Source organism: Stegostoma tigrinum, chromosome 2, assembly GCF_030684315.1.
Source record: "Stegostoma tigrinum isolate sSteTig4 chromosome 2, sSteTig4.hap1, whole genome shotgun sequence".
In the NCBI taxonomy this organism is placed as follows: domain Eukaryota; kingdom Metazoa; phylum Chordata; class Chondrichthyes; order Orectolobiformes; family Stegostomatidae; genus Stegostoma; species Stegostoma tigrinum.
The window spans coordinates 33,882,067-33,896,881 of NC_081355.1; the positions used below are offsets into that span (position 1 = coordinate 33,882,067).

Below are 14,815 nucleotides of genomic sequence, written 5' to 3' on the forward strand. Positions count from 1 at the left end.
AAAATGTTTTCTGGAAGCATTTCCTAAAAGAATGGCAGAAATAAACTCAATAGTGCCTTTCAAAAGGGAGCTGGATAAATACATCACTGTAAACATTTTGTGTTATCATGGGAAAATAGTGGGAAGTGGTACAAGTTTAACTGAGTCTATTCAAAAGACTGGCAAGATTGTCTGAATGGCATCCTTTGATGCTTTTCTACCATTCTAGGTTTTCCTTCACTAGAAACTTAGCTTTTTAGTATTAAAACTACTCAGGAGCTTAATGTATTTGTTTGACCACTATGTGAACACTGAATATTTATGCATTCGAATAGATCACCACTCTTAAATGTGGGATTTAATCCAAAGATCAAGTGCTTGTAGTTTTATATCCAAGGAGCCAAACTTATAGCAGAAGATTTTCCAAGAGTTGCAAAAGCAGCATGCCTTTAAATGTGAACAGCACCATTTTCCAGTGCATTGTCCTGCTGCTTATTTATTAAGGGGATGTCTCTTTCTGTTAGTGCAGCTTCAATCTCTTTAGTTAACTAGCTAGCTCCCACAGTTTCAAGAGACATGTCACCGCACAATAATTATCATTTTGATTAAAGTAAATTATCACTTGTAACAGTAATAATACTGTGAGAAAGCAAATAATCTCCACTTATATGATTACAGTTTGTTAAGAATTTGCCCTATCCTTTTTAACTGGTTAGCAGGGATAAGTATTCAAAATTCCCACTAAGTCTTGCAGTCCAAAGGTTTTGTCCTTCTGGTGCTCTTGATTTCGCTCTATAAACAGACCAAAAATGAAATGCAATATGTAAAAATTGATTTTTTTTTGACAGTCTTTCAATTCTTGAGGAAGTTGGAAGTAGAATTTTAAATCCATACTGCATACATGCAGCTATTCACATCCCCATTATAGTTCTGACTCAACTTTCCATGATGCCGCAAGTGCATTACACTGAAAATATCAACAAACCAGCCCACAATACTTTAAAAGATCTTTCACTTATATTTGTGATAGGTTTAACAGTTGAGATAATCATAGTGGCACACTGCATAAACAAGCCAAGACATTGTACACCAGAATGTAAGACACTTGCTCTAATGCAAAGCTCTCCATGAGATGTCTTAGGTAGAAAGGAAGAATGCTTCCTTGGGAAAAATAAAGTACAGGCACATGAGCAGCTATTTTATATACATTATAGGATGTGATAAATGAAGTGGAATAATCTGGTAAAAGAAAAAACCACAAAAACCAACAGGAACCATGTATTAAATCACCACAACCCCTTGCTCCAATTGTACATCTCCATATATCCTTTATTGATTTTGTCCCAAAACTAAAGAATAACTAGCCACTTATTCTGGGTGATGTAGTAGTTTTAAGATTAGCTAAGCAGGATCAAATAGTGATATTAAATTACTCAGAACAATCTGTCAGTGCACACAGTAAATAGATGAGTTACTCAGTGACTGCACCATGACAGTGTAATAAAATTAAAGAATGAATTGAAAACGTGTATTGATGTACCTCCTTTCCTTAGGGTGTCTCAAAGTGTGCTACAGTTAAGAAAGCATTTCTATAATGTAGGAGAAGTGACGTGTACACCCAGAACTACATAAATGCTACCCTACAGCTTTTTATCTCCCATCCAAGAATGTAAGGATCAGTCAAGTATTTTGGATGCCACAAACAATAAACATAATTTCCCTTTGTTTCTTTAAGTATCTTTAGCACTATGGTCTGACACATGAACTTTCAACCAATGCCACAACTGAAATGGCACTGCTCCGTATAGAACTTCAGCTGCCCAAGACAGATCTATCCAGTGCTATCTGATCTCAAAATCATTTGCTGCTACTCATCATATGCTTTAGCAGGTGCCAAAAATGCGCAGGGTCAAGCAGATAGAATTCAGAAGGTCAAAGCCAGCAGTGACTTTGCTGTTTAGGAGATGGGTGTTCATTAATTTTGAAAAAAAACGAAGTGAAAGATACAAGTGTTTCAGTAAAACTTTAAATATTACCATAACCTGTAAGAGTTACAATTTAGTACTTGACATAACCTAAGTGCCAGCTGTGGCACAATGTCAGTGCCCTCGCTTCTAAATCAGAAAATTGCAAGTTCATGTACCACTTCAGAGACTTGAGGACATAACCTACAGTCCAGACTGACAATCCAGTGAAGTATTAGGAAAGGTTTCCTTCTTTGGATGAGATGTTAAATTGAGGCCCCATCTTTCCTCTCAGGTGGACTCTTTTTGGTTCACAGGGATGTGGGCGTCTCTGGCTGGGCCAGCATTTATTTCCTTTCCCAAGTTACTCTCACCTTGGTGGTGAGGTGCCTTTTCGAATCACTACAGTCTACATGTAGTTGTTGACCCACAATGCCATTAGGGAGAGAATTATTTATGTTTATTACAGCTAATGAATTTTTTAAACTATGGAACATATTATTCCAGATATTCTGATTAGCATCGGAAGATTTTCCAAAGGTCAGAGTCTGGCCTTCCTCTGAAATGCATCTGACAGAGGAATCAGGGAGAAATCCACTCAGCACAGGAGTAACAACATCCCTTTTTCTAACAGTTACAACTCCTGTGTTTCAGGAGTTAAAGGACACAAAGGCATTCTGACAACAACAGCAATAAATTTAGCTTCAACATGACTATGCTGGTGGAGCGGATGTCAGTTCAAACAGGGCCAGGTGAGGCTGGGGATAGATATGTGAGGGGTAGCATCAGGATGTAGGGTTGGTGTTGCTTCAAGGGAATCAGGTATTGGGGATGTAGTTGGGCGAGGGTTTCAGTAGCTACTGTGATTCATAGGTAACTACTAACTTTAAGTGAGCCAGCACTGAATTCTCTGACTTATTAGACTCTTTCAAAGGGTTGCAAACACAGGGGAATTGCCCTACCTGGAACACATTTTCCCAGCCAGTTCCCGTAGAGTCAACTCCAGTCTAAGCTGCTCCCATGATCCTCTAAACATCGCAATACATGAGCTAAAGCAGCAGCATACTTTACTACATTGAAATAAAACATTCAACATGACTAATTATAGATGTGCTCAGAAATTAGTTAATGGAGCTTGAGAGAATGTCATGTAAAAGATTTTTTGAATGGTCATCTTACATACACAGTGACTCACCTCCAAAGGCTGCTGCCGTTTACAGGCCATCGCCAGGAAATCTCTCTGGGCTTCAAAAGCTGAACTAAATATCTCTGCCTGTTTGGGGAATAAAAGGTAAGAGCACAAGTCAAACAAAGAAAACAATAAAGCATAAAACCAGCACGCAATGAAAAGAAAAACGAGACTCAGATTCTTCAAGCAATTCATATAAAGCAATCAAATGCTCATCAAGTTCATTTCAGAATTACAAAACAAAGCTATTGTACATCCGTCCCTTGTACATTAATTGTGATAAGACACAGATGGACATAAATATACTAGACACCGCATATTGCAGTGAGATTAAAGAACCCTGCGTGAACAGCTGGGAATGTGAAAGCTCATCTTCCCTACTTAAAGCTATCAGTACCGATACCCTGTAAGAAAATGCCACTTTCATACAAGTTCAAGGCTGAAATCATTTGCCTTTAACTAGTGAGTTACATTGTTCAATTTTGAGAAACTGTGCTAAGACTTAACAGCATTTGGCAGGGTTGTTAACATATATTTCCACAGGTCAGTTGAAAGTGTGCACAACATTCTTAACTTCCAGTGTGGTTGCCCTGCAACTTTTGCAACAAAAAATATTTGGACACTTCCTACATAATATGTGAATGATAATGTGACCAGAATCCTTACCGATCATCACTTTTAATACACTCACAGAAGGGTTCAGTGAAAACAGGAATATCAGGACAAAGCTGTCCTTTGACAAATTTGTCAGGCGAGGGAAATTTGGAAATTTAGTATAGTGTTATCCAAAAGAAATTGTGTATAGTTGGATACATCTTACACACTATACAGGTGAAGGTACTCCTTGTGTATTTACTTAAATTCTTTCCACTATGCATACAAAACTTTGCAGACTGTCTGTTGCATCCAAGCTTGGAATTCTGACATGAATCCACCAGACACAGCACATCCCAGTGCAGTTTCAAAGTTGATGTCCAGCAAATGGGAGCAGTACATGTACTTCAGAACGATTGGTTTATCACCAAATGCATTAGATCAGCCTCTGCCCACCCTTCAGACCTGAGCTTCATGAACCCTGCCAGAATTTGCCCTCATCTTTCAGGTCTCCTGCCACCCACACTGATACTTTCTACCCGTCCAACCCTGGCCCTGTTCTCCATCAAGGTGTATCTAGCTTGTCCTTTACCATGACTTGCACTATCTATAACTGACTGGAATTTCTTTTGCTGAAGTAATAATGTGCTGGAGTAATTTGGTCAAGCTGACCATAGTGACAGTTACTCTGCCCATGCAATACTTCTGGTATTTCCATGAAGACTGCATTATGCACTGTTTTAGTAAGTAATTAATAAGCAGAAGCCAAGCAAGTACTGCAGCCACACCCATAAAATAAGACATTTCCACACTCTGCTTTTCATCTTACCATTTCACCAACAAATATTCACAGGTGACGCAAGCTTCCATTTTCCCAGCGACAACCTACATCCTGAGCAAAGGACCCATGCCCAATTTCTAGTGGCAAACTGCCTTCTGGTACTGTTCTATTCACTGGCAGACATTATTGGAGACAGAAATCCTGGGCTAGCCACACATCAATCTTCTTGTTTAGAAGGAGTGAATCCTTACAGAGCAGAAAGTGGACACTCAGTGGGCTGAGTCTGCACTGGCCTTCTGAAAAGCATCCCACCCAGGCCCAATCCATTCCTATAACACCCCTTTAGCATGGCTAATCCACCTAGTCTGCACAATCCTTGACACTACAGGCCAATCCATCTAACCTGTACATTTTTGGGCTATGGGAGGAAACCAGAGCACCTGAACAAGGCCCACAGGTGCACCTTCATCCACCTTCTTCACAGAAATACGGATGGTGTTCCAGACCCCCCGACCCGGGGCACGAGCACTGGCCGCAGCCATCGTTGCAGGTTGGCTGCTTCCCTGAACCAGCGTTAGGCCAAAGCCAGCATTAAGATCCACCGGTTGCAAGGGTGCACAGCCAACCCAACGTCTTCCTTCCACCTCCAACACAGTCGTGCTTTCCTCTTCTCGGTCCACAAAAGAGTGGGTCTTTATTTTGTTCCAGATGTAAGCTGGTTCACTGAGCTGGAAGGTTCGTTCCCAGACGTTTCATCACCATTCTAGGTAACATCATCAGTGAGCCTCCAGTGAAGCACTGGTGTTATGTCCCACTTTCTATTTATATGTTTAGGTTTCCTTGGGTTGGTGATGTCATTTCCTGCATTGGTGGTGTCATTTCCTGTTCTTTTTCTGAGGATGATAGATTGGCTCCAAATCAATGTGTTTGTTGATGGAGTTCTGGTTGGAATGCCATACTTCTAGGAATTCTCGTGCATGTCTCTGTTTGGCTTGTCCGAGGATGGATGTGTTGTCCCAATCAAAGTGGTGTCCTTCCTCATCTGTATGTAAGGATACTAGTGATAGTAGGTCATATCGTTTTGTGGCTAGTTGATGTTCATGTATCCTGGTGGCTAGCTTTCTGCCCATTTGTCCAATGTTCTTGCAAGGTATTTTGTAGATGATGTTTGTTTTGCTTGTTGTCTGTATAGGGTCTTTAAGTTCATTAGCTGCTGAATGTGTTGGTGGGTTTGTGGGCTACCATGATGCCATCCTCTTGGCATCATGGTAGCCCACAAACCCACCAACACACTAAAACAGCAGCTGATGCTCTCCTGAATGAAATAGCCATTCAGTTGTATCAATCAAGTCTCAACAAAGAACTGAAACTGGTCAGACCACCTGACATTTGGGACCTCGCTAAAAATGGGAGAGTTCTCTCACGTACTAGTCGAGGACCAGCCTTAGTGACACTCACAAAATCATATGTTACAGACAATATCTCAGGCACCAACAAGACACTCTGCAGAAGTGGTGGCACAGTGGTATACACAGTCAGAAAGGAGTTGCCCTGGCAGTCCCCAATACTGACTCATTGAAGTCACATGGCTCCTGTTTAAACATAGACAAGGAACGTTCATGCTGATTATCACCTAACATCCTCCCTTGGCTGATGAATCAGTGCTCCATGTTGAACACCACTTGACGGAAGCACTGAGGGTCACTGCAAAACATACTCTGGATAGGGGATTTCAATGTCCACCATATAGGTTATACAATGTCTATACTGGGTGGTGAGGGAAGCAACAAGAGGAAAAAACATATCTGACTCATCCTCATCACCCTGCCGGCTGCAAATGTATCTGTCCATAACAGTATCAATAAGAGTGAGCACCGCAGAGTCCTTGTAGAGACAAAGTCCTGCTTTCACATTGAGAATACCCTTCATTGTGTTTTGTGGCACTGTCACAATGCTAAATGGGACAGACTTCTAACAGACCTAGTAAATCACAACTGGGCATCCATGAGGTGCTGTGGGCCATCAGCATGAGCAGGACTGTAATTCAACACAATCTGCAACCTCATGATCCAATATATCCTGGACTCAACCATTGCAATCAAGCCAAAGGATCAACTTTGGTTCAATACAGAGTGCAGAAGAGCATGCTAGGAGCAGCACCAGGCATACATGTGAACTTTGTTTGTCAGCTTCACAAGATGACTTACTTGCCAAACAGCAATAGCAGCAAGTGATAGATACATCTAAGTAATGCCACAACCAACGGATCAGACTTAAACTGTGCAGTCCTACTGCATCCAGTCGTAAATGGCAGTGGACAATTACACAACTCACTGGAAGAGGTGACTCCACATATCCCCATCCTCAATGATGGAAGAGTTCAACACATCAGTGTAATACACAAGCCTGAAGCAACTACAGAAATCTTTAGCCAGAAGTGCCAAGTGGATGATCTGTCTTGGCTTCGACCAGTGGACCCCAGCTTCACAGATACCAGTATTTAACCAATTTGATTCATACCACATGATATCAAATAATGGTTGAAAGCACTGGATACTGCAAAGGCTATGAATCCTGACAACATTCTGACATAAGTATTAAGACTTGTGCTCCAGAACTTGCCACTCCCCTAGCCACTCTGTTCCAGTACAGTTACAACACTGGCATCTATCCAACAGTGTGGAAAATGGCCCAAGTATGTCCTGTACGCAAACAGCAGGACAAACCCAATTCAGCCAATTACCAAATAAAAAGCGAAAGAACTGCGGATGCTGTAAATCAGTAACAAAAAACAGAAGTTGCTGGAAGAGCTCAGCAGATCTGGCAGCATCTGTGAAGAAAAATCCGAGTTAATATTTTGGATCCAGCGACCCTTCCTCAGAACCAGTCACTGGACCCGAAACATTAACTCTGATTTTTCTTCACAGATACTGCCAGACCTGCTGAGCTTCTCCAGCGACTTCTGTTTTTTTGTTTGTTTTTGTTTCTGTTCCAGCCAATTACCACCCCACCAGTCTACTCTCAATCATCAGTAAAGTGAGGGAAAGTGTAATCAACAGTGCTACCAAGCAGCACCTGCTTAGCAATAACCTGCCTTGGGACGCCTAGTTTGGGACCACTCAGCTCCTGACCTCATTATAGCTTTGGTTAAAGCATGGACAGAAGTGCTGAATTCCAGAGGTGAGGTGTGAGTGGCAGCTCTGTCATGAAGGCCACATTTGACTGAATATGGCATCAAGGAACACTAGGAGAACTGGAATCAATGGGTATTAAGAGCAAATTCTCCACTGATTCGAGTGATGCCATGGAGGTGCCAGTGTTGGACTAGCGTAGTTAAAGTCAGTAGTCACATAACATCATGTTAGCCAGGAATCTGTCCACAGAGACATCCAGATGTATTTGTGCCAAAGCCAGCACCGTACCGTTAACATTTGTGGGCTTCTCAACCTTTGATTCAGTTTATCTCATGTCTCTGACAAATCCGCCCGCTGTTCCTGTGTCTGTTCGTGCATTTGGGTGAAGATATTAATGGCTGACACCATGGCATCATCTTCTGCCTGGGTCTGAGCCTGGTCTCCAGCAATCATCAGATTGTAGGAAAAAGCTTTCAGGTCACTGACAATCAGGTGTGGAAGCAGGCCAATTATGTGCTCACCAGATTGTGCTCTCAAACTAATTTAGATGGAGTATTTATGGAGATGAATTGTCTGAGCTGGTGGTAGGTGCAGAAGTAAGACTTGTCAGTGCGTCCTCATCTGTGGCTGCTTTCTCAGAGATACAGAATGAGTTTACAGGGTGAGGGGCTGGCCTCTTTGGAATGAAGAATGTACAGATTCCATTGGTACCTGCATAAGAGAAGTCATTAGTTCTGCATCGGGTTGAATGTTTAAGAATAAGTTAACACTGGTGAGCATTGGGACAGCTTGGTTAGTTGCTAGGACATGAGGGTCTCTGTGCCTCAGATGGTCAGTCTTGATCCTCTCTAGCCATTTCAAGGGTCTTCTCCTCATAACCCTCTCTGCCCAGTTATGAGATATTTTCTCCTTTCATGAGACTAAAGGAGGGATTGAGTGAAATGAAAGTGGAAGGAAGAATTGTTAGTGGTGGTATGGATAGTACTTTAGGAGGATAAGAGGCTTTGACTGGAGATGTTGCATTGACATTGACAGTTGTAAACTATTTGTTGGTTAGGGTGCTGTACAGTGTCAGACAGAGTGAGCATGACGTACTAAATAGGAGATAGTGGCACCAATCTCTTGCGAGTCCAGAAGATCACTGACCTTCTTCTTGTACAGTTGGTCTTTCATTTGGATTAAGAAACAACACTAACCTGGGCTGCTAACTTGGTCCAGGCTAGTTGTGTCTGGTGGAGTGGCATTCTGAGGTGGAATATGACGTACTGCTCCTCCAGTTTTTGGGTGGTGTCATTGTGGCACGAGAGGAAGCCCAAGATAGACATGTCACCCACAGAGTGGGAGGGGAAGTTAAAATGGCTTGCAATTGGAATGTGTTGTCATTTATCGTGAACAGCGCATAGATGCTCTATAAATTGGTTTCCGAGTCTCCGCTTGGTCTCACCGATGTAGAGGAGGCCACATCGGGAGCAGCGGATGCAGTACACCAAGGTGACGGATGTGCAACTGAACCCCTGTCTTATGTGGAAGGCTTGTTTTCTGTCTTAAATGGAGTTGAGGGGGTGGTCTAGGGGCAGATGGTTGCACGGAAAGGTGCTGGGGATAGTGGGGTTAATAGGGAATATGGAGTGGATGAGGGAGTCACGGAGACAGCAGTCACTACAAAAGGGGTGGAGAGGGAAATATATCTTTGCTTTCTTCACCACTTCCGCCAACTACAATCCGACCCTACAACCAAACTGATATTTCCCCCTCCACTCCTATCTGCCTTTCATTGGGACCGCACTCTCCATGACTCCCTCATCCAATCCACACTCGCCACTAACCCCACCACACCCGGCACCTTTCCCTGCAACCACAGGAAGTGCTACATCTGCCCCTACACCTACCCCCTCACCTCCATTAAAGGCACAAAACAAAACTTCCACATTAGACAGGGGTTCACCTGCACTTCCACCAACTTCCACTGAAACCCCCAGAAGTAACATTTAGCCTGCCTAAAAACAGGAAAATTCTGCCCACAACCTTCGTTTAACATCTCATTCAAAAGCTAGGTATAATTTTAGGTATTTTACTTGAATGCAATCACATTGATTTTGAAAGCATCAAACTTTCAGGCAGCTTCACTCTCTCAAATTTATTGCCACATCAAACACAGAGCTAATCAATGCATTACAGTCAAGCTCGCTTCCTTAACATTACAGAATTGAAAGTTACATGGCAAGGTAATGAGGGTAAGTGCTTTTAAGATGCATGGATCTGCTCACTTAATTTATACAAAAGTACTAAATGGTGATACAAAAAGTGTCTATGTAACAGACATCTAAATTACATTGTTTTTAACTAATCAAGAAAAAAAGCTATGAGATCAGTGGGCAAAACCAACCAAGCAGCAAGACACTCAAGTATTTGCTGAGGAATCAAAACCTGCTATTTTAACCTTTAACTCATTGTTGAGGCCACATTTAGAATACCGAGTGTCATTTGTTCCCCATTCAATGGGATGCTGATATACTGGAAAGAATTTGGAGAATGAAGAGTCAACTGCCATTGATAGTTAAGGCTACACAACTCCTATAAAAGGGAGCTAGAACAAATACATAGTTAAGAGGAGGATTTAAGGTTACAAGAATGTACAGAAAGATGATCACTTACTTTTGGCTTCGGTCCTTCTGGGACCATTAGTGGCTTGCAGCTGGTCAAGTACAAATACTGTCTTGTGCAACAGCAGTAGTTTTGATTCTTTTTGTTTAAAGGTCTCTTCGTGAAATTATTTAACAATTATTGACCACCTGTACCTACACCACCCTAAATTATACATGACATATAATGTTAAAAGTGTTGCATTTAATTTTCTTACTAATACTTTTAGGAAAGCTGCTCTTTACTTACAGGCATCAGTGAGTTGGTCATGCATGTTTCTAACTGCAGAGTCTGTCTATTATGATTCCCAATCAACCTGCTCTGAGACGTTATTACAATGGACTTGAATTCAGGCCTCTTGGATCAGAGGTAGGGACACAATCACTGCGCTACAACAGCATCTTGTACAATCTGCCTAATCTTGCCAAGCACCCAGACGGGATAGGAGCATGGGGTGAATAGAAGCCCAGATACTAAGCACAAGGAAAACCAGGATGGCAAGAGCATGGGGTAACTTTTTAACTCATTTTTTACTCATTTACTCTTGACTAAGCGCCTTGGATGTTTTGCATCTGCAAATCTGAGACCCACCCTTGTTTTACAGCTCCTTTGGAAATTTCTTTTCATGACTGTTTGTAGCTCTCAGATAATTAAAGTCAATTTCCTGTCCATTCACCATACCCCTCTTTCACAAATATTTCTGATACGACTCATGCGTGGAGATTGGGAATCATACATGTATTGGCACTTGTACAGGAGAAAGGAAATCTGCTCAGTCATGTAGTCTGCTTGCACATGCGCAGGACCAAACATGCTGTATGAGCATACACAATGATTGCATATCATATTTCTGAATTCAGAAGCAGCTGTGAATGCTGAGTTAAGAGGGGCAATTGAAACAGCTATTGATCTGGCCTACCTGCCTGGACATTTAGATCATGATAACACATTTCTACAAGTTGGCATTTTCAACACTGGCATGTATGAATACTAACAGGAGAGACGCTTGTCAGTGGAGTGAGATTTGCAGGTGGACCTCTAATCAATTCTTGCCTGGATCAAAAGGCTCTGTGTGAACTGGCAGGCCCATATTTCCCACTAACCTGGTAATTTGCAATTTACTCTGCTTTGTGGTTTGCTCTATCCATTGTTAGTGAATAGTTAGAAATAGTTGCGTTGAGCAGATTTTGAAAACGTGTCTACGCTCACAATTAAAGGCAGTGTAATTTCCCAGTGGGATTGAAACATATAATGCTTTTGATCCTTCGTTAGCTTGTATGCATTATGTTGTAAACCTCTTGTAAGGCTATAACCATAGTTGTGCAAGTAAATGTGATGTTTAGGAGTAATCAATTCAGCTGAAAAAAAGTGGGTGTGTCCTTACCTCCGAGGCGGCATTGAAGGCACATCACCCTAATACAGTGGTTTTCAACCAGTGTGCCACAACAAAGTTCAAGTCCCACCTGCTCCAGACATATGTAATAACATCACTGAAAAGATTGCTTAGGAAACATAATGGACAGACTTTGCAGTTAGAAATGTGCATGACCACTTCACTGCTGCCTTGTAAGTAAATAACAGACTTTCTAAAAGGATTATTAAAAGAAAACTACATGCTTCGCTTTTATCATTACATGTCAAGCGTACCTTAGGTGTGGTGTTAGGGACAGGTGGTAGGGACAGGTGTGAGAATTTTTGTAATGAAGTACGAAGAATGTCTTGATACTGAAAAGTTGGGATTATTGCCTTAATCAACAGATCTAAATCCACCATAATTTTCAACATTTCCATTAGTACCAACTCTAACAGCCTCTGTTCTAATGAAAACTAAATCCTAGTTTCTCTGGTCTCTCCTAATAGGCGAGTCCTCTCATTCACTCTTATGTTGAAAAAGAATGTGTTCCTTTAAAAATTCTGATATCTTGTAGATTTATCTAGTTGCTTATTTCTACGGAAACTGTGTTAGTTTGGCTACAGTCAACAACCTACTTTGATTGTGGACTAGTGAAAACAGTAAACATTAAGTCTGAAACGGCCTACAGAAAAGTCAATTTTTAATGTTCATACATTTAGCTTATGAAAAGTCAGGTTTTCAATTCTCACCAAGAAGAAGTAGTTAACTTCTATATCAGTATCTGATTAAGAGGTTTGTGCAAATTTATCAGGTAAATCCTTCTCAACAGTGTTGAATAGAACACTGTCAAGAATGATTTACCTGATTAATTTGCACAAACCTATTAATCAGACATTGATATCGAAAACAACCACTTTGGCCAGTGGAATTACAGGATTATCCATGACCACTAATCGTAAAACCACATCTTAGGTTCCAAGTACACCAAACTAATAGTTTCCAGTGATTTCCAAAATTGAATTCTAACAGTCTCCCCAAAACAGAAAACAGTGAAAGTTCAGTATTTTGGACAGATTTTTATAAGAGGCCACTGCTCCCAGTGCAAGAGGGATCGGTAACCATAACATTTGGGTTTGAGGTGATTTAAAATGAATGAGAAAAAAACCATCTTTACTTAGTGAATTGTGATTTGGGATGGGCACCCTGAAAGAGTGATGGAAACAGATTCAACAGTAATTCATGATAATTAGCTACATATTTGAAAAATCATCTTTAAAGGGCTAAAGGAAATAGCTCTGCAAAAGATCCAGCACAAGCATACAAGCATATTGGAGATAACATAGTGTAGAGCTGGATGAACACAGCAGGCCAAGTAGCATCTTAGGAGCACAAAAGCTGACGTTTCGGGCCTAGACCCTTCATCAGAAAAGGAGGATGGGGAGAAGATTCTGAAATAAATAGGGAGAGAGGGGGAGGTGGACTGAAAATGGATAGAGGAGAAGATAGGTGGAGAGGAGAGTATAGGTGGGGAGGTAGGGAGTGGATAGGTCAGTCCAGGGATGACGGACAGGTCAAGGGGGCTGGATGAGGTTAGTAGGTAGGAAATGGAGGTGCGGCTTGATGTAGGAGGAGGGGATAGGTGAGAGGAAGAACAGGTTAGTGAGGCAGGGATGAGCTGGGCTGGTTTTGGGATGCAGTGGGGGAGGGGAGATTTTGAAGCTTGTGAAATCCACATTGATACCATTGGGCTGCAGGGTTCCCAAGCGGAATATGAGTTGCTGTTCTTGCAACCTACAGGTGGCATCATTATGGCACTGCAGGAGGCCCAGGATGGACATGTCGTCTAAGGAATGGGAGGGGGAGTTAAAATGGTTCGCGACTGGGAGGTGAAGTTGTTTATTGCGAACCGAGCGTAGGCGTTCTGCAAACCAGTCCCCAGTGTAGAGGTAGCCACAACGGGTATAGCGGATGCAGTATACCACATTGGTTTGGTGGATGTGCAGGTGAACATCTGCTTGATGTGGAAAGTCATCTTGGGGCCTGTGATGGAGGTGAGGGAGGAGGTTTGGGGGCAAGTGTAGCACTTCCTGCGGTTGCAGGGGCAAGTGCCGGGAGCGGTGGCTTTGTTCTGCATTGTATCATTCTGTGATTCTATGAATGAATTAAATCCATCCCTAAAGTAAAATCCAACCATTCTTCAACTGTGCATTGTAAAATGAACCCCTAAGAATCCTATACAGAGTGGTGGTTAAGCTGTTGAACCATCTTCACGTAAAACTTTGTAAGCAAGCATTTATACTCTCGGAATGTCGTATTTCATAAGTTTACTCGACTTAGGGTAATTTGAGCAATTCACTTTCTCCTGTTCTCTTCACTACATAACTGTTGAGTAGCTTGGAATTTTATGCTTTAAGATGGAGGAGACGTGCAGCATTTAGGTGTGCATCATATTTAAAAATATTTGTTAGACCAGTATTGGAATAATGTATGCAACTTTGGCCAATCTATTAATGGAAGTCCATTTGACTTAATGAAGTGCTACAGTTAAACGACAATCATGAAAGAAACAGCAGGGAGGAAGAATTATACTGGAACAGGTTAAAAGATCTAATCAAGATTTTCAAAGTTGCTTTCTTGGCCCGCTATTCTTGATGATTAAAAAAGAATAAGTGGTGCAGTTACAGTGTCCCTATCGCTGGGCCAAAAAGTTCAGGTTCAAGTTCCACCTGCCACAGGTTGATAAATTTACAGATAGACTTCATCCTAGTATCTTAAGACATTACTATTGAGGTAGTAGAAGCTTTTGTGTTAATTTTCGAAAACTCCTTAGATTCAGGAAAGATTCGATCACAGTGGAAAGTAGCAAAAAAATCACTCCTCTGTTCAAGAAGAGAGGAAAGCAAAAAAGAAGTAAACTATAGGCCAGTTAGGTTGACGTTTGTCATAGGGAAGATGATAAAATAGATAATTAAAGAGAACACTGCTGCACATTTAGAAAAACTCACGGTAATTGTAGGAGTCAACATGGTTTCAACAAAGGGAAATCATGTTTGACCTATTTATTGGAGTTCTTTGAAGTGGTGACCTCTAAGTAGATCAAAGGGAGCCTGTAGATATCCTTTACTTGCATTTCCAGAAGGCACTTGATAAGATGCCACAAAGGTTACTGACAAAATA

At 41.6% G+C, this 14,815-nt stretch overlaps 1 protein-coding gene across 4 annotated transcripts in view; it reads right to left on the reverse strand.

Annotated features, from left to right (window-relative positions):
• The window catches only part of cap2 (cyclase associated actin cytoskeleton regulatory protein 2), a 229,463-nt gene that overhangs the window by 121,151 nt on the left and 93,497 nt on the right, over positions 1–14,815 (reverse strand). For all 4 annotated transcript variants that reach the window (XM_059653223.1, XM_059653221.1, XM_048556073.2 and 1 more), the window contains one exon: positions 3,139–3,216. In XM_059653223.1, the coding sequence (XP_059509206.1) occupies positions 3,139–3,216 (78 nt within the window). The remainder of the gene's footprint in view (positions 1–3,138; positions 3,217–14,815) is intronic.